Raw genomic sequence first — 20,987 nt, forward strand, 5'->3', positions numbered from 1 at the left:
GCGTCTGCTTCCTGCGGTGGGCTCCACGCCGGGGCCGGGCCGAAGGGGTGGGTTGTGGTGGAGCCGGTGCAGTCACCGCAGGGGGACGCCCTTGGCGACGAGCAGACGGGGTGCGGGATCTTGAGCCACACTGGGGCAGGATATGCCGGATAGCCTCCGTCTGCTGCTTCACCGTCGAAAACTGCTAGGCAAAGTCCTCGACGGTGTCACCGAATAGGCCAGGCTGGGAGATGGGGGAGCAAGGAACCGTGTCTTGTCAGTGTCGCCCATCTCGACCAGCTTGAGCCACAGGTGGCGCTCCTGGACCACTAATGTGGACATCGTCCGCCCGAGAGACCGCGCCGTGACCTTCGTCGCTCAGAGAGCGAGGTTGGTCACTGAGTGCAGTTCCTGCATCAGATCTTGGGCGGAACTACCCTCGTGCAGTTCTTTTAGCGCCTTAGCTTGGTGGACCTGCAGGAGAGCCATGGCGTGCAGGGCAGAAGTGGCTTGTCCAGCAGCGTTGTAGGCTTTTGCCGTCAGGGACAACGTGAACCTACATGGCTTTGACGGGAGCTTTGGGCATCCGTGCCAGGTGGCGGCGCTCTGCGGGAATAGGTGCACCGCGAGCGCCTTATCCACCGGAGGAATCGCCGTATAGCCCCTGGCCGCCCCGCCATCGAGGGTAGTGAGGGCGGGGGAACTGAGAAATCAGGACCGGGCAGTAAAAGGTGCCTCCCACGATTTTGTCAGCTCCTCGTGCACTTCCGGGAAGAAAGGAACTGGAGCGGGGCGTGGCTGCTTTGAGCGGCGCTGCGAGCCCAGGAACAAATCATCGAGCCGCAAGGGTTCAGGGAAGAACAGAGGGTTCAACTCTAACCCGACACTCGTGGCCACCCGGGAAAGCATGTCCGTCATCTCTGCATCAGCCTGTGACTGGGCAGTCGACCCCCGAAGGGAGGAGCTCAGCTGAGGCTTCTGCGTCCGACTGGACAAGCCCACTCTCTGATGCTGCGCTCAAGAGCTCATCAGCTTGGCAGGCTCCGAACAAAAGGTCGAACTCGCCGTGAGAAGAGCCGGCGGACTCATCCGGAAGCCCGATCGGGGCAGGCGAGCGTGCTGGGGAATGGGAGGTCCACGGGGGATACCCGGCGGGGGCGATCCCATTGGAGTCCCCAAATCGCCCCCACTGCTAGCCGCACTGGCCTCAAACCTGTAGGTAGAAGGACCGAGGTGGGGAGCCGCTGAGGTGGCTTGCTTTCTTATGAAAGCAAGCCGCGACCACAACATTGCCATGGTCATATTCTCGCAGTGAGAACATGAACCATCCACGAACGCTGCCTCCGTGTGGGTCGTGCCCAGACACGAAAGACAGCGATCGTGACTGTCTGAAGTTGAGAGGTGACGACCGCAACCAGGAATAATACACAATCGGAAAGGCATCTTTAAAAAGACGCATCTTTAAAAAGATGTCCCGTGTGTGCCGCTCTGTGGTTGCATACCAGCTCCTTTTATACCCGTAAATCCGGGGGAGTGGCATGCAAATACCACTCGCCAATTTTCATTGGCCTTTTATCAAAGACCAGAGGTGTTTCGGGCTCCCAAGAGTGACCCCTAGTGTCACTACATCGACACAACGTCGAGTGAGTGACAGATAGGGAACTATAAAAATTTACATTTACTATAGAAATTTCCATGACTTTTAAAATTTTACCAATTTCCATGACTTTTCCAAGTCATTTTAAAATTCCCTGATATTTCCAGGTTTTCCGTGACCATGGGAAACCTGGAGTGAATAACGACATAAATTTTGGTCAGTTCATCACACAAAGTGATATGGGTTAGAAGCGACATTAGACTGAGTAACTAAAGCCAAAAAAAAAAAAAAAAAAAAAAAAAATAGTATTTTTGTGTAAAATATCGCTTTGGATTTCTAAAAGCACAACTAGACCTGCCTCTCTAAAATTTGCAGTGGTCACTGAATGCCTATGTCTGAGTGTGTTGCAGTAAAAGTTTGAATAATCTCAGCTTTTAGTCACAGTGTTAAAGCAATTTTTTGTATGAAATCAATAAATATGCAGCGTTCTCTTACATAGGGTAGTGCTACCTTGACTTACCTTTGAATACAACCTATCAGCTAATGCTAATGCATGAATGAGAAAAGATAATAGGGTGAAACAGATGCTGCCCTACATGGAAGAAGGTCATATACTTCATATCATTTACTATGTGAGAAAGAGAGAGAGTGAGGGAGACAGAGAGGTGAGGGTGGGTGGAAGAGGACAGAGGCGAGGATTAAGTGAAAGAGCAGACACACAAATCCGAGTGAAAGGAGAGGTGAAATGGATGAAAGATACTACAGCACTGAATGTAGAGGGAAAGGTAGGAGACAGATGGAGGAGTGAAGTGGAAGAGACGGACAGAGATAGAAACCTCTCAAAGGATGAGAGGGAGAGAGAAGAGATGCTTGAAAAGACAATTAAAGAGCGGTTCAGGGGCGAAAAAGATTGAGAGTCGTGGAATACATTTGAAAGTTTGAGTTTGGAAAGAAATGAGAAAGAAAAAACAATCCTAAAGTTTTTATATTTTCAGAAGAAAATGTGAGTGATGCAAAATTCACCAACATGATGTTATGGGTGGTTGTCAGGCCATTGCTATGTGGTTGATAGAGTGATCTAGGCAATGGTAACATTGGGATTTCGGAGGTGGGGGAACCCTAAAATCGGGTGATTTTTATTAATAAAAAAGTTGTAATAAAATACATGGGTGTCTAAATATGGATTTATTAATAGGCTTGTTTGTATGTAATCCATAGAAGTTTTTTCTTTCAGATGAATCGATTTGACTGGGATTCTGTTTGAATGATTTGTCTATCATTATTTATGTATGTCATTATTCAACTTAATTGTGAAAATACATAATTACATGGAAAACGTGGTTTAGTTGATGAAAAAAAAAAAATTAAGAATGATATCTCATGTATTTTATACTTTTTATAAAAATCTGATCAAATGTCTGGCACCAACAATAATGCCACAGTCCAAATCACTGAGATCACATTTTTTTACCTATTCTGATGGTTGATGTGAACATTAACTGAAGCTCCTGACCCATATCTGCATGATTTTATGCACTGCACTGATGATACACGATTGGCTGATTAGATAATCGCATGGATGATTGTTGGTGCCAGATGGGCTGGTTTGAGTATTTCTGTAACTGCTGATCTCCTGGGATTTTCACACACAACAGTCTCTAGAATTTACTCAGAATGGTGCCAAAAACAAAAAACATCCAGTGAGCGGCAGTTCTGTGGACGGAAACGCCTTGTTGATGAGAGAGGTCAACAGAGAATGGCCAGACTGGTTCAGACTGACAAAGTCTATGGTAACTCAGATAACCACCCTGTACAATAGACCTTTTCCACAGACTGTAATGACGCGTTTCCACCTTATTTAGCAGCGTAAATCTAGCAAACTTTTTTATATGATAATTTTTTTAAATATTGAGTGTAAGTTTATAACACTATGCTTTGTGTTATGTTACCCTGGAATTAGTTTAAAAAAATGAATTACCACAGCTGCGAGGGGGTTTCAATTACAGCTGCTGAGAGAGTGAGTAAATTAGGCATCTTCTCCCATCTGACTGTCTTAATCCACCGCTCTCTATTTTTTTTATCTTCAGGAAAGTCATTCAAATGTAATAGTGGATTTTTTGTTTTGGTCATGGAGCAAACGGGTAAGTGATCTCCCCTTCACCGCTGTTGAAGTTTACCCTGCAAACGTTTATTTCCGCATTCCAAAACCCGGAGTGTGAAAAAGGTCAATTGTGGTGAGAAGAATAGCATCTTAGAATGCTATTTTGAGATGCGGGTTGGCACTGTTTTGGTGGCACAAGGGGTAACTACACAATATTAGGCAGGTGGTTTTAATGTTGTGGCTGATCGGTGTATATCTAATGTTACAATTTAAAAGTAAATGCACATTGTTCTTAACGGGGGAAACAAACACCTTCTGCACGACTTATTTTGTTGTTATTCTGATAATATAATTGGTAATGAAAACATCTGCATTAAATTATGAGTTTAAAATTCTTCACTTCCACATGAAGAAGCATTTTCACTATAGTGAATCCCACTGTATATTTGCTTGAAAAAAAGAAAAGAAAAATCAGAAAGAAAAGAAAAACACAAAATAAAAATAAATGCTGAATCAACAAAAATGGAGTACACATCAATATACAAATAACAGTGAAACCTTTTACAGTATGTTGGTTGAGTGGTCTTTTGTTCTCAAGTTATAGGACTTTGATATTTTGATCTGATGTCGCTTTGGATGTGATTGATTCCTGATTCAAAACCCCTTCGTGCATACAGCTTTTTAACAAAATGAAGCAAATCGCTACTACATATCAGTGGATCTAAGAAATGGGTGCGCAGTTGATTACATATTACGCAATTTCTATGAATCAGAGATCAGACCACGGCGCGGTACAGAAGCGGAACGCGCGTCTATGCTGGGGCACACGGTGTCGTGCTGCTCTAGTATTCTGCCTCTACCAGCGTCCGCAACTGACTAGAGTGAAGCATAATGAGCTTGAAATATTTTTGAACAAGTACACTTATAAATAGAGACGGAATGTCTCAAGGGGATCAAACAAAAACCGCATCGGAGAATACAATAAATGGGATGGATTGGCAAAGAAGCATTTTTTGGAATCGAAGGTGCAGGAACGCCATTCTGGACCGTACCGGCCCAATTTAACCCCTCCAAGTCTCTATGATATTCTGGTGTATAGATATAGCTAGTCCATCTGTCAGAGTAAGTTTAAGTAAAGTTTTAATCTGTTTTATCATCAACCAGGCAAAACGTGTTAGTCTGATCACTTAGAAAAGTAACAGCACACTTTCACTCCTAAACAAGCTGCACAATTTGAGATATCATTCATGTCTGTTCCACTAACAGTGCATGTGTGTGTGTGTGTGTGTGTGTGTGTGTGTCTCAGAGAAAGCAAGAGACAGAAAGGAAGGACAAGAACAGAAATGTGAAGAGCAGAATTCCCTGTACTGCAGATCTCACACACTCCACTTCATCCCACACTTCACTTTCACTTTCACTTTCACACACGCACACACAAATGCATGCACACACACACACACACACACACACACACACACACACACACACACATGCGCGCGCATGCACGTACAAACACACTGCCTCACCTTCCACGCTGCCCTCTGACTCCAATTAGATCCCAATCCTCTTGCCCAGATTGCTCATTTACATTTTAATAATTTAAAATCAATCTCCCTCCACACCTGAGAATTGAATCCTAACCCCTAGCGCACACACACACACACACACACACACACACACACACACACACACTCTCTCTCTCTCTCTCTCTCTCTCTCTCTTTTAAGGGAGTGTGAGTTCATGTGTGAATGTATATTCCTCATAAATCCACTGATCTGTTAGTAGGGTTGGGAGGGTTACTTTTGAAATGTATTCCACTACAGATTACAGAATACATGCTGTAAAATGTAATTTGTAACGTATTCCGTTAGATTACTCAAGGTCAGTAATGTATTCTAAATACTTTAGATTACTTCTTCAGCACTGGTAGATTTTTTCACTTGTTTTGACTATGAAAACTCTGCCAGTACAGTAAGACAAAATACACATGTTAAAAATACATTCTCTGAAAAAACCTAAATATCTTATGCAGTGTTGTTTCTAAAACAAGATAAATCAAATTTATCTTGTTTTAAAGATTTTAAATATTTTTACAGGAAAACAATACAAAAATTATCAAGAATATGATGTTTGCCCTAATATCAAAGGTCTTACTAGAAAAAAAGAAATTATGATCTAATGTGAATTTTCTTGATATAAAAATATGATCGTGCCTGGTATCAGATTGTTTATTGGTAATCACAATAAAATGAAAAGTAATCTCTTCAGTAATCAAAATACTTTTTGAATGTAACTGTATTCTAATTACCAATGATTTAAATTGTAACTGTAGTGGAATACAGTTACTAATATTTTGTATTTTAAATACGTAATCCCATTACATGTATTCCATTACTCCCCAACCCTGTCTGTTAGTAACCCACCTGGTGCTATGGATCATATATATGTGTGCATGCGTGTTTTCAATTTCTGCTTGGTCTCTAATTTCTTGCAAGATCAACCATCAAATCAGACCCATCCTCTTGCCATGCTGAGACTTCTCAAAGTCACTCTGTTGTGTATGTATGTGTCTGTGTGTGTGGGCGAGTTTGGATGGTTTATGAGGACATTTTTTTTAGGTTATAAACTGGTAATTACAAGGGTATTATGCTATAAATGTGGTGTATGAGGACATTTCTAGTGTCCCCATAATTCATATTGCTTAAAAAAAAAAAATACTTACGATGTTTTTTTGAAAATGTAAAAATGCAAAAGGTTTTTTGTGAGGGTTAGGTTTGGGTTAAGGGATAGAATCTATAGTTCGTATAGTACAAAAATAGCCATACCAACATGTGTGTGTGTGTGTGTGTCCGCAAGCCAAGAAGCAGAATGAGCTGCATCCTGCGAGTGAACTCAAGTGCTTCACTCCCATTTGGATGTTACATGAGTTCTCTCCATCAGCTCCTCAGAATATCACTGACTAGAGAGACATCATACACCACTCAAGCCAGAAACAAGTGCATAACACCAGCCCAACTCTGCTGTACTACCCCGCTAAGATTTCAGCACACACACTGCTCTCTAGTACACTGTATGTCATATGTTGTACTGTAACTAAATAATTCAAAGGTGTGAGATATTTATGGTTATGAGTGAGTTATGCAGTATATGCATCATCTAAAGTAAGTAAGTATAAAGTAATTGGTTTAGCATCAGAGATGGGAGGACTCCTTTAAAAATTTACTCTAGTAACATAATCCAAATATCACAATTAATGGATTCTGACTATTTTAAGATACTTCTGAATTACCTCAAGACATATGCAAATCAAGAAATGAGAAAAGTACATAACATTATTATAATTTAAAACTGAGATAACTTAAATGTCTTCTGTACGCTAACAAAACAAGGTTAAAAGCATAATGGCACTGTTTTATCGTGGAAAAGAAAAGAATAGTGATGTTTCCATGCACGTTATTTTGCAGTTGTGGCCATTGCAATAAGTTGGGTTGGCAACTGTATCAATGGTTTAACCATATTTGACTGGAGACCAGAGTGCTGTTGTGAGAGAGGTGTCATTTGTGAAGGTGATAGTCAGTGGTGGTCCTGTGCATGGCGAGATCAGACATGAGGTGCTCGGAAGCCTCAGAAATAACCCACTAGGTCACAAGCCAGTCAGTATCCAATGTTACATACATGCTTTAAAGTCACTATGCTTGAATGTCAAATCTTAGAATGTATGAGTCATATACTGTAATAATCTGAACATGTTCTTATATAGAATGATTACATGTTATTGCTGGTCAAGGGTTTGATAAAATGTCATATATACCCACAACAAAGCATGGACCAGTGGAAGTCTTCAAACATTCTTCCAGGAGTTTCATCCGTAGTCTCTGCAGCTCTGGACTGTCCCACTCCTCTGGATCAGTCCCCCAGTACAGGTCCACCACCTGGAAAACAAACACACACATTTTAAACACATTTAACCAAAATAAAGCCTCTTTAACATTTACACAATTAAAATCACAACACTTTTGAAGGAACTTCTTTTTAAAAGGAAAATTCTGATATCATTTACTCATCCTCATGTCGTTCCAAACCTGTATAACTCTTTCATCCACTGAACAGAATGAAATTGTTTACGGAAAGCTCTCAAATCTTATTTGCATTAGCTTATTTTCAAATATGGTGTGTCAAGACACGTCGGACCAAGTTTGATGCCAGTGGTCCAAACGGTATTGGTTCTTGCAAGTCTTGTAGCCGACTGGATGCTACGAGTTTGCATATGCAACAGCACAAATTACAGTTGAAGGCTATGGAGGAGAACAAGAATTTCAGTGAATAATAGCTAAATTTTGGTCTGTTCCTCTCACAAAGCTAAAGGATGGCTTCAGAAAATTTACAGTATAACGTATAAGTCATATCAGCGCTGCTGCTATGGGGGCGACCACCACTTCGACCACATTTTCAACCACTGATATTTTAGCACAGTGGGTGGACTTTTTAGACGGTCCCATATGCACTGTTGGCAAATATCCACCAAACAGCAAACCTAAAATTTAAAATGTCTCTTTAATTGAAGCAAAAAAGGTGAATGGATAATAATAGCGATGTTACAGTACAGGTCAAGATAATTGAATCAAAAAATAAGACGTGCCCCTGTACCTAATATGCAGTGGTCTACATACACTGACATGGTTTCTTATAATAATTTTATTTTTTTCTAAAAACGAGAAAATAAAATAAAATCATCACTCTGTTGCGAAGTTCACACCAGCGAGAAATAAATTATATTTAGCCTACAATTCACAAAGTATCTGTCCTATTTGTCTTTGGCTCTTAATTTTCAGTTTCAGTTCGTTTATTTGATTTTATTGTAGTCTATTTTGTAGCAAGGTAGAAAGGTATTTATTAAGAGCATTTGGTATGGGGTTTTTATGGGGTCTTATGGAAGTATAACAAAAGCCTTTTTACGAGACAGTGGTTCCAATGTATAGTAAACAATTTCCTGCAAAAAGTAAGCTATTTTCTTTAAAACCTTTTTATGACATGTTTCAGATGCTCAGGCTTCAATGAGGCACTTGAAGAATATAATTTTAGAAAAGCTATATATCAAAACCCTTAACTAAGGCCTAATTCTGTTTTATTACTGCGTACAGTACATCTAGAGAGTAATGAAAGCCTGGGAGAGTATGAATTTCCACACTCTTTCATCACACATTAGCACTAACACAGGGAGAGGAATGATGGAAGAGAAAGAGAGAGAGAGAGAGAGAGAGAGAGAGAGAGAGAGAGAATGTGGGGGAAGAGAATAAAAAAATGAAAAGAGCAAAGTTGAGAACGTCTGTTCTTGCAGTCAGCTGTACACTGAATTCATGCTGAGCAAAAATGTCACTGCTTACTTTCAAATAAACAGCTGCTAATAAATGCATGTCTGTATGTATGCATGTGTATTTGTGTGTGTTTTCAGCTCCAGTAAAATACTTAGTCTGAGGGAACATTAGTAAGAAACAGTGTAATAACTTCACACAAAGTATTTTATACTCTCTGCTGTTCTCTCTCCGGTGAACACACACCAGCAAGAACTGTCTGCTCATACAAAGAAACATTTAAACATACATGCACAATTCCCGAAGCTTCTAGAGTTCCTGTAGTTCAACAGGGAGAGACTGGGACTATGTCAAGTTTATAGATTTGATTCCCTGGGAACACAGATACTGATGATATGTATAGCCTGAATGATATTAGTTGCTTTAAATAAAAGCATCTGCCAAATTCAGAACTGTAAATCTTCTATAATGGTCATCACTTTCCAATCACTTCTATTGTTTTATACCCAGCTAATGGTATGTTCTATCCCCAACCCTACCCCTAAGCATAAACCTCATACAAACCCTTTAACCAGGATTTCAATTAGATTACATTTTTTAATCAAATTAATTGCATGACATGCCAATATCTAAATATCCACAATTCATTGCATTTAAAATTTTTGGCTGAAAAAGGCCACCAATTAAATATATTTCAATATAAATAATACATAATAATTAAAATTATATATACTGTATATATATATATATATATATATATATATATATATATATATATATATATATATATCAGTATATGTGCCAGACAGGCTGGTTTGTGTATTTCTGTAACTGCTGATCCCCTGGAAATTTCACACACAACAGTCTCTAGAATTTATTCAGAATGGTGCCAAAAACAAAACAAAAATACATCCAGTGAGGGGCAGTTCTGTGGAGGAAATGCCTTGTTGATGAGAGAGGTCAACAGAGAATGGCCAGATTGGTTCGAACTGACAAAGTCTACGGGAACTCAGATAACCACTCTGTACAATCGTAGTGAGAAGAATAGCATCTCAGACTGGTCACAAGTTAAACCCTGTTTATTGAATGAACATAGTGATAATGATGGCTTATGGCTTGAGAGTGAAACCTGTTCATCCATTAGATTTAGGAATTGGGTAACAAAGGAGTGATGTTTAATCATTTTCCTCTGCTTCCATTTCAGGGGTAATTTCCATTGACATTGATTAGAGATGGAAACAAATCTGTCGAGAGAAAATTGTGAGACTGTGGGTACAATGTGGGATTCACTAACCCAAGAGTGTGTTTATCCTATAGTGTTACCATGTGAGGGCTCTGTAGATGGAAAAGGTACTATCATAGTGGGGAAAAAGATCAAAGGAAATTATGTAAGAGTATAGCATTCAGCAGACGAGAATGAATACAGTGAGACGAATTTGGAAACTGGACAATGTATTTACCTTTCTGCCGTAGAGACAAACAAAGCTAAAATATATCCAATTCCAACTACTGCTCTTGCTCATGTTATTTTGTAAGCATGGAAGACCAAAACTTTAAAAGATGGAGCTCACATGGTGCAGAAACGTGTCAATTAAAGTTTAGCATCCCTTATCACTGTTTTTAATCAGTCCTACTGTGAGAATTTCTCACAGATAAGGAAATGGTTGACAAAAGTAGAATATTATACCTCTAAAAATAATCTGAATAGCAAAAGATGCAAATCACTTAGTATATGGGTGTAATTTATGTCCCTCATGTGCAGCTGTTACAGTTAGAACCAGAATGGTGGAATGATGATTTAGTTGAAGAAAGAAATTATGAAATTTTCAAAATGGTTAAGAGAGTCAAGGCGAGTGTTAAAGCAGCCCAAGAAGAGGGAATACAAGCAATGGGTCAAGCAATCATGGCAAATGTAATAGATAAATTGATGACTGTGAGGAAATGGGCACTAATCTAAGGAAATCTATCATGATCAGAATGGATAGTTTTGACTGTGGTTGTTGTTTCTGTGTTTCTGTTAATGATGCAACTTATCATATGTGTAAAGGGAAGGAAAATGAATAAACCTATGAAAACACATGAAAGGGCAGTATAGGATAAAATTGAAGTTTCTTTTACATACCATACACTGCCTATAGAACACAACCTCACAAACAATTAACACCTGCCTACTGTTTTACAGCCCCAAGGGATGGGACCTGATTTATGACATCAACGTTTATGTTAGTTTGTTATTTTAGCCAGGAACTGGGGGTTCCTTTTGGTGTTCCCGGACAAAAATGACCTGCCTATAAAAATTGCTTATAAATCTCTCATTATGCTATATTATCACCAACTATTGGATTAGATCTTTTTGCCAACTTGTTTTCTTTCAATTAATACAGGCTTTGTATTTATTTTTGGAACTACTTGATCGTAGGCCTCATTGACTTGAGCTTATGCCCCTCTGTTTTTGAGTGAAAAAATCATTATTTGTAGATAATTTTGGCAATATTAAATAAAATATGAAAACATTCTGTACTACTTATCACACTAGTGTGCTTTAATGTTTAACCAAGAAGTTTGTTTTTAAATGATTTTATTTTGTACAAAATGGCACAAAGTCACACTTGTGGTGTTCCCATTCAAAAATGGCCAACCGTCCATTGAAAATCAATGGGGGAGATAAAAAATAAGAGAAAATTGATTGTTCAAGAGCATGTTCATCATGTTCATGTTCGCATACACTACCGGTCAAAAGTTTTGAAACACTTCTTTCTTTATTATAATTGGGTTTTTTTGTTGTTGTTTTTTTCACATTTTAGAATAATAGTAAAGTCATCAAAACTATGGTATAACATAAATGGAACTATGGGAATTATGTTGTGACTAAACAATATCCAAAATAAATCAAAACTGTGTTATATTTTAGCATCTTTAAAGTAGTCACCCTTTACCTAGAATTTGCAGACATGTACTCTTGATATTTTTTATCCAACTTCTTGAGGTATCACCCTGGGATGCTTTTTAAACAGTATTGAAGGAGTTCCCATCTTTGTTGGGCACTTACTGGCTGCTTTTCTTTATTATTTGGTCCAAGTCATCAATTTCAAAAACTTTTTTTTATTTTATTAAATTTTAGTTTTATAATGAAATAAATTAATATGGTGGCACAATTATATTTTTGTCTACAAAACTAATTTCAAACATTTAAGCATATGCCTTCAGATCAAAAGATTTTTAAGATCATGAGAAACATTTCAGTAAAGTGTTTCAAAACTTTTGACCGGTAGTGTATGTGCATGTGTGCTTGCAAACAAAAAGGCCTCAGACACCTGCATGCGCACATACACACACACGGGCACTAACAAACACACACACACACACACACACACACACACACAACACACACACACACACACACACACACACGTGTTGGTGCAGCTATCATTATGAGGACTTTCCATAGACATAATGATTTTTATACTGTACAAACTATAGATTCTATCCCCTAACCCTAACCCTAACCCTAAACCTAACCCTCACAAAAAACTTTCTGCATTTATACATTTTCAATAAAATATCGTTTAGTATGTTTTTAAGCGATTTAAATTATGGGACACTAGAAATGTTGTCATACACCACATTTATAGCATAATACCCTTGTAATTACCAGTTTGTAACCTTTGCCCCACAGTGACCTCTCTTCAATAGAATCAACAGAATTGTGGTGTTCCCGGTCAAAGAAGACTGGCCATTGAAAATGAATAGGGAAGATCACAAATAAGAAAAACATTTTGTGTGCAGGAGCATGTTCATCATGTTCATGTTCACATATGTGCATGTGTGCTTTCAAACAAAAAGGCCTCGGACACCTGCACACGCACATACACGCACACATGTGCACTAACACACACACACATGCGTACGCACACACAAACACACACATGTTCACGTACATGCACAAAATCTTTGTGCATAAGTGCATAACGTGCTTAAGCTCAGGCCATAAGGTGCATAAGCTCAGGTCAAGGCCTATGATCAATAAGCTCCAAAAAGAAATACAAAACCTGTGCTAACTTAAAGAAAAAGTTGACAAAAAGGTCTAATTCAATATTTGGTGATAATATAGCATAACGAAAGATTTATCAGCAATTTTTAATAGGCCGGTCATTTCTGACCAGGAACACCGAATTAGGTAAAAACTTTAAACACAGCACAAGGCTTAAAGTCTTCAATACAGTGCGCACCATTAAAGAGATGGTATGTCTATCCTTCGCAGCCTCGTTTTCATCCATGTTAAAAATCAAAGATAGCGCTACTGTGAATAAGGTCTAAATAAGACAAAACCTGACACAGACCATAAAAAATGTGTGTCTACTCTGCACTGGCGAGAAAATGACAGGAACAAGAGAGACAGAGAAAAAGTGAGAGAGAGGGGAGAGACAAAGAAATGGGTTGTGTCTATGTGTGTGTGTGGTAAAAGCACTAATGAAGAGAGACAGGACATTTCCTCTGCACCACTATGGCAGAACACAGGGATATCCCTGGACACATTTGTCAGAATCAGTGTTGCTGACACAGATAATTCAAACAGTAAATTTGCTGAAGGGGGAATCTCTCTCACTGCACACATGTGCGTGGTGTGACTAGGGCACCATAATCAAGTACTGTATGTGTTTCTGTATTCTGCTTGTGTGTGACTGCTCCTTTTTATGCTGATTGTATGTGTGTATGCTGATCACATCTGTTCTTTATGTGTGATCTGTATAATTTAATGTTGATTACAGTGTCTATGCTGGTCACGTCTGGCTGTGTGATTGCATGTGCTCATGCATGTTTATGCATTCACAAGCAAATCCAATAAACTGGTGCTGTCATTCATGTTGTGGTAGCTCTTTAAGACCCTGAACACATTTCTTTGGCTCGGTGGGAACAAACCAAGCCATGGTGAGCCCTCTGCTTTGCATTACTCCAAAACTTAATTTAACAAATACAATCATGGCTTGCATCCAAGACATATAAGGCTCAAGAGACTTCCAACATTATGTGGAATTTGCACTCAAGATCTCTATGTTAATCAAACTTCTAAGAAGACAGAAATAGTTCACATGAGAAATGTCTTGCTTCTGTGGAATACATTATAATGCTGAAAGTAAATAGCCCAGGCAAAGCGTTTTGTTCCCTCTGGTGAAAGATTTATTAATTTTCATACTTTGATTATCAGGTTTAATCAGTTTAGTAAATTTGTGTGTTTACCTGTGTAGTACCAAACACTGATAAATAACAAAAATCAGCACATTATAAATGCAACACAAGAAAATATGAGACTTTGAAATTATCTGTTTTTTCTCTGGTCTTGGCATCAGAACATAAACATATATGTGCATCTTGAATAAGCTGATTAATGCATTTACCTACAAAGTGAAATCAGAGTTACTGACAAAATCTTGGTGCTTAAATTAGGTTTTGCTTAAAGCTGAGAAGTACACTTTCTGCAACACTAGCATCACTTAACAGAATTGCAAAAATAATCACAGTTTTGAAACAGATTCTAGAAAACTACTCTTGTCTTCCATTGGATGTACAAACAGAGGGTACTGCCCAAAACTCACACCATTGGTTGAGCCAGTGTTGCTGTGTCAGGCTGAACAGATTGGCCAAAAACAGATGAATGTTTGATAATGCCACAGAGCCAAAGTGTTACACTTTTAGGTAAAATCAACCTACAAATGGCTTACTTAGTTGACTGTAAATATTAAAATGGGATACGATAAAGAATTTTAACATTGACAAAAAATACACACATCAGCTTTAAACCCTTTATGACCTTTCCTGAAAAAAAAAAAAAAAAAACTGGTCTCATAGAATTACGCTACTATCACTACATTTTTGCAAAATTAGTTTTATCTGCCTCGTTCTACGTATCAAAGCAGTTTTCTGGTGAAAGAAATACTAGAGGCACTACAACAACGAGTTTTATTTACTTTCACACAAATCATGAGTAAAAAGGCAGATTAACAGTGCATAAACACTTATTTTCCTCTGTTACCCACACAATCCTATCTTATGAAACACTTGTACTATAATGCATTATTTAAAATATAAACACTTGCATTCCATAACCAACTACATTTACAAGTGTATTCCAATGTGACTAAGTTGTGCTGTAGCTCAACTGATAAGAGCGTTGGAGCACGGAACACCTGGGTACAAATCCAGCAAAGCACGTGAGTCGACACAGAGCCAAAAGTGTGATAGAAGCTCCATGAAATTACATGTTTGCTTCAGTTATTGCGTTTCTCATATTACATTTGCTTTTATGACACTATCGATTAGGTTTAGGTGTAGGATTTAGGATAAGGATGTCGGTTTTGTTTATTAAAACTAGAAAAACAGATGAGCCTTTTAAGGTTAATGCTCTATCATCTCACATCATATCATCTCACTATTGGGGGGCACAGCCATTGACCAGGAAAAGAAAAAAATGGCACTCAATGTCAAACAGTTTGCCGACCCCTGGTTTAAACATTTATAACTGTAATATTACTTACTTTGAGGAAGATAAACAACACTCTGAGTTAAATACTTAAATATTATTAATCTACATATTAATGTTTTTATTGTACTATACAAATCAATTTATGAGGTGAAACTTGTGATTTGGCTGATAAGAGTTCAATTGAAGATAATTATTACAATCTACAGACTCAGTGGACAATGCAAGTGAACTGTAATACACAAAACGAGGATTCAATAATAATGGGGATGAAATATACTTTATTAAACATTAAACATGAAACTCTATTAGTAAAGACAAAATGCAATGTTAGGGACAAAAATGCAACCGCCTTATCATGCTCGTGATTGTTTAAACAAACGTGATACTTCTTCGTTTGATTGGGGACTGAACTGTGATCTCCCATGCAATTGACGCAACATGCTACTTCAACAAGCCGACTTCCCGTGTGATCATGTTGAATTTTCATGAGATCAGGCTGGAAAAAATGTTTATGGCATTTATGGCTTTTTAAGCATCATTGCTGTAAGATTGTGTATGCAAACATGCTCAATGAGAACTATTAGTGTAGCCCTGAGAAACTGATAGGATTTTTTATAACCAATAGGCTGCATTTTACATTGTGAATTGTCAGTGACTTAACAAGAGGGAAATAGACTACAAATTTTTTTATTGTGTTCTTTGCTGGAGGCAGTGGAATAAGTGGTGGGAGAGCACACACACACACACACACACACACACACACACCCTCCAAAAAACAAACAAACAAACAAAAAAAACATACTACAATATTACTTTAGTAAATCCATGGTTAACTATTTTTTTAATTACTTATTAACAACAATTCCACAAAATTTTAAGATATAAGAAATACCACCTTTAGATATGTTGTTATTTTTGTATGAATTTACTCCAGAACAAGCTGTTTCTCTGATTTTCTATCATTACCTCTACAAGGCACTGATCCTTCTTGTTTGAACGAGCCTTGTGACGACGCAAGTGCTTGTCTGCTTGTGTCTTTCAGTATGCATGTTAAGATGAGCGGAAGAATAAATAGTTCCCATCCTGCACAAGTATTTGCTAATATCCCTAATCCTTTTTATTTCAATTTGAAGCTTATGATTATTGTTCATGTTCATGGTAATCAAATAATAATTTCCCTAGTTTAAAATTTTTTTTTAGAATTTATATTTTTGTGTGAGGATCGATATTTTTGATACAACATTAGTAACGGAAGTATCGATACTTTAGGATCCATCCACCCATCCCTAATTACAGCCCACATTTAAACCATGTGGGACTATACAATCATGTTTTTCACAGAAAATACACAAACATGCCCACCGAGTATCACTGAATGCAGTTTATTACACTCAAACATTGATTAAAAGAGACTGAAAAGCTGTCATTTTCCACCAATAGTGCTTCTAGATGAGGTTTTCACAGCGACTGAGAGCTTTGGCCATAACATTTTATTTTATAATATGAAGCAAATACGACTGTATTTACATAATTACACAGCTCGCACTGAGGCTTCGTTTGAGGATTTGCAAACTTAATTCTTCATAAATCCAGAATGGCTGGTGATAAAGGTTGAAAGTGTGTCAAGCTGGTCAAATGTAAATGCTACAAAAGTTTAACTTTCAAATTCTAAACCTGACGTGAAAAGACTCTTGACATCAAATTTAGCTAACCATTTATAGATTGTCTCTCAAACCTAACAACTAAATATAGGCTATCACAAAAAAAATAAAATAAAAAAAGCATAAAAAAAGCATAGACACTGCACTGTTGTTGACAGGTTCTAATACTTTCAAGCTTCACTGCAAGCCTAATCTGTCTTCAAAGGACCATGTTTCCCGCTCCTCTTTTCTCTTCCTTTTTTAATGATTATTCAGAAAACTTTCAGATGATGCCTTGGAGAGGAAACGAAAGGGAATGAAATTGCGCAGAAACTATCAGAAAAAAAAAACAACCAACTGAGCAGCTTTGAATTAAAAAAAAAACATACACGCATCTTTGCATGCGAACGGAATAAAATCTGTGTTTGAAGGGACAGTCTTGTTATAAACAGTCTGATTTTACAAATGAAATCTCTGGGCATCTTGATAACAGTTACTCTCTACACTTATTTCAATGACTGTATCTGTACTGTTACAAACATGGCGCTATGTCAAGTGTGGCAGACTAGTTTCCAAAACATCCAATTTCAAAACAGCACAGATTATCAATGCATCAATGTTATCAATGAATGAATAAATTAATGAACATTACATTTATATAATGCTTTCCTGACACTACACTCAAAGCGCTTTACATAGTGAACAGGGGACTCTCCAAAACCACTACCAGTGTACAGCATCCATCTGGATGATGTGACAATAGCCACAGTGTGCCAGAACGCTATGCTATCACCACACACCAGCTATCAGTGGAGAGGAGAGATGGAGCCAATTCAGGGTTGGGGATGATTAGGAGGGCCATGGTTTAATAAAGGCCAAAGGGGGGGGTCTCATCCAACAGACAGTATCTTTTTAAGCAAGGCGTTAGGTCCCATACAGACTGTAGGGTGAGCACACTGGACAGGCATCTTTGACTGTTGCACTGAATCTTTTTCACTCAAGATTGCCACATTTTTAGACACCAAGTAAAGTTAAAAATAACTTTCTTTTTATAAACGTATCATGAAACACCTGTGTTGTTTCATTCTTTGCGCTGTGCTGTTTTCTGAAGAAGTTCAGGTTGCAAAGAAGACTTCACGTGACTGTTACACCATTAAACATGATTCCAGGTTGTTTTAAACCAAGGAAAGTTTCAGCGCATTATAAACGGTTAGACAGTGTTTTTACTTTTGCTCTAATGTGCATATTTATGAACAATAATTAGACAAGTTCAATGACATTTGATTTTTAACCATTTCAAAACAAAGCACCCCAAAAAGGCTATGTAACCGCAGCAGTGTAACTCCATGCACATGACAATACTCGCATTCACTGCTTCACAGAAATGTAAGTCCAGCTGGGTAGAGCACATTTACTACATGCAGTGACAATTCGATTATTTTTCTTTGAAATAAATGTGAGATTTTATAATTTGAAGATCAGTGTATTTTGCTATTTAGGCTCATATCTCACTGCGCACTTTATTTGTTGCTATTTTGAGCAGTGTTTGAGGAAATTTAATTGCAATAAACATTCTTTATTCCCGAGTCCAGACTCAGACGAAAAATCGATTAACCGTTCACGAAACCTTGTGGTTAACTGAGTGTTAAAAACAGTAACCGTGCACATCCCTACTCCATAGCAACCATAGTGACAACTGATGTATACTGTAATTGGCTAGTTGATGCATAACATGTCTTTTTCTCCCAACGTTTAGGTTTCTGTGAATTTAAAAGAAAGTTGATATAGTATATTATACATTTGAGGGAAAAAATCTAGTTATTTAAAGCTAGATTTATAGCTAGATTAAAAATAAATAGCTACATTATTATTGTGAAATAGCACAACACAACCACATGGGAGGCTGGCATGTTCCGATACTTCCAGGACCCTAGGATTGGCCACATTATGCCGACTCACCGACAAGCGGCATCTCCTATCAGACATGTTTGCATCAGCTCCAGCATGTTTTCCTTCCCCACTGGAAGTGTGTTATGTCAGCAGCATGGGAGACCCGGGCTCGCAAACCACTTAGGTTTGATGTTTAGGTTGGTGGGTACAGTTTATAAAACATGCATTCCTCTTCACTTTATTACAGCCTGTACTGCTAAAAAAAACAACTCGCTTCAGGCACACCTCCGTGGACAATACACCCGGAAAATGGAGCTCACACAGGCCCATATGCCCAACAACAATTACCACATTGCCCACTGGGGGCAGTGTTTCAAATTCCGGTAAGCATAGACCAATTTTAGCTAAAGAAAACTCAACCTACTGTTTCCGATTTCACTGTGAGGCCAGTCTGCACATCAACCAATATATAATTGGGTAGTTAATGCTTAACATTGCTTTTCATGGCATTTTATAATGTTTAGGTTTTAGTGAATTTATATAAAAGTATAAGGGAAAATGTATATTTTAGGTACTGTGACTGGTCACCATTTTTGTTCAATGTTTTTAATTCTGCCTTCACTTTCATTTTAAATTTTCCTGTGGTGTGACAAATGAATTATTAAATCCACATATAATTCATGTTTCTCTCAATTAATATGTTTTAGCAATGCTATTCTATAGTTTTAGATTAAGTATAGCATGTCACACATAAGTACATATCAACTTTTCAAAAAGTATTTAATGTCAACAAACCAATTACAAAATTGTCAAACAGCAATACAGTATAAATATACAGATGTCAATCTAATATAGGGCCTATAATCTAAGATTCAGTATGGCTTGACTGCCTATGGCGATCACAAATCGAAAACCATCATCTAAATGGTAAACAGCACAAGAGTCAAGAGGTTTGATATCATGGTGTTATGGGCTGATTTCAAGATGAGATCTAAAACGATGCAGTAGAGAATACAAACATTGTTTACAATGTGGTTGCCGATATCAGCCCAATTAAAAGGTCCACAGATTAATCGTCCTTCTGGCTGCTGCCTCTATGTGAAACACTTTAAGAGGAGACAAATTAAGGGCCAATTAGAAGAGAAATATGATACTCCAATGTTTATAATAGTCTAACACTATATGTTACAGTTAAAATGCTCAATTATCGAAAACAAGAGGAGGATTCAGGGAAAAATAGCAAGAGAATGTGTACTAGGGAAAAGTAGGAGGGAAAGAGAGGTAGTAGGAAAGGAAGAGAGAATACAGAAAGACAGATACAAGGACATACATGAAGATAAAAAGTGAAGGATACAGAGAGAGAGAGAGAGAGAGAGAGAGAGAGAGAGAGAGAGAGAGAGAGAGGGGAAAGACAGAAAGGAATGAATAAAAAGGCCTGTCAGAAGTCCCTTGATTTAAGAGTCTGTTAGCTCACCCACCCTGCAGAGACAAGCATGTTCCTCAACCCCTTGAAGCAGTCACCAATCTCCATACCTTCATCTTTTCTCACATACTACCCACAATGCATTGCTCTTGAGTGCCTCTGCAATTAGAATACTGCTATGGCAACCAACCTAGCCTGCTTGTCTTTTCAATTTAGGTGTGTGAGAGAAAGAGAGAGAGAGAGAGTAGAGAGAGAGAGAGAGAGAGAGAGAGAGAGAGAGAGAGAGAGAGAGAGAGAGAGAGAGAGAGAGAGAGAGAGAGCGATGGCAGGCAAATGTTAAAACCATAAAACCATTGAACTTCCTTTTGAGTTTTGAGACATCAATCATGTCTATGCCTGGAATGAAAATGGCCATTTTATTCTGCAAATGGTTAATCGATATGTTTCAAGTCAGAGTGTAGAAGCTACCTTAATTCCATACAAGCTCAGGGATCAATGGGCCATGCATCAACAGCAGCACACAACCACCAAACCCCAAGAGGGGTGAACATTTGCACCTCGATC

General features: G+C 38.2%; 1 protein-coding gene across 2 annotated transcripts in view; it reads right to left on the reverse strand.

Annotated features, from left to right (window-relative positions):
* The window catches only part of LOC127441028 (NACHT and WD repeat domain-containing protein 2-like), an 87,516-nt gene that overhangs the window by 46,779 nt on the left and 19,750 nt on the right, over positions 1 to 20,987 (reverse strand). For both annotated transcript variants that reach the window (XM_051698161.1, XM_051698150.1), the window contains exon 4: positions 7,493 to 7,609. In XM_051698161.1, the coding sequence (XP_051554121.1) occupies positions 7,493 to 7,609 (117 nt within the window). The remainder of the gene's footprint in view (positions 1 to 7,492; positions 7,610 to 20,987) is intronic.

This window comes from Myxocyprinus asiaticus, chromosome 1 (assembly GCF_019703515.2).
Source record: "Myxocyprinus asiaticus isolate MX2 ecotype Aquarium Trade chromosome 1, UBuf_Myxa_2, whole genome shotgun sequence".
In the NCBI taxonomy this organism is placed as follows: Eukaryota; Metazoa; Chordata; class Actinopteri; order Cypriniformes; family Catostomidae; genus Myxocyprinus; species Myxocyprinus asiaticus.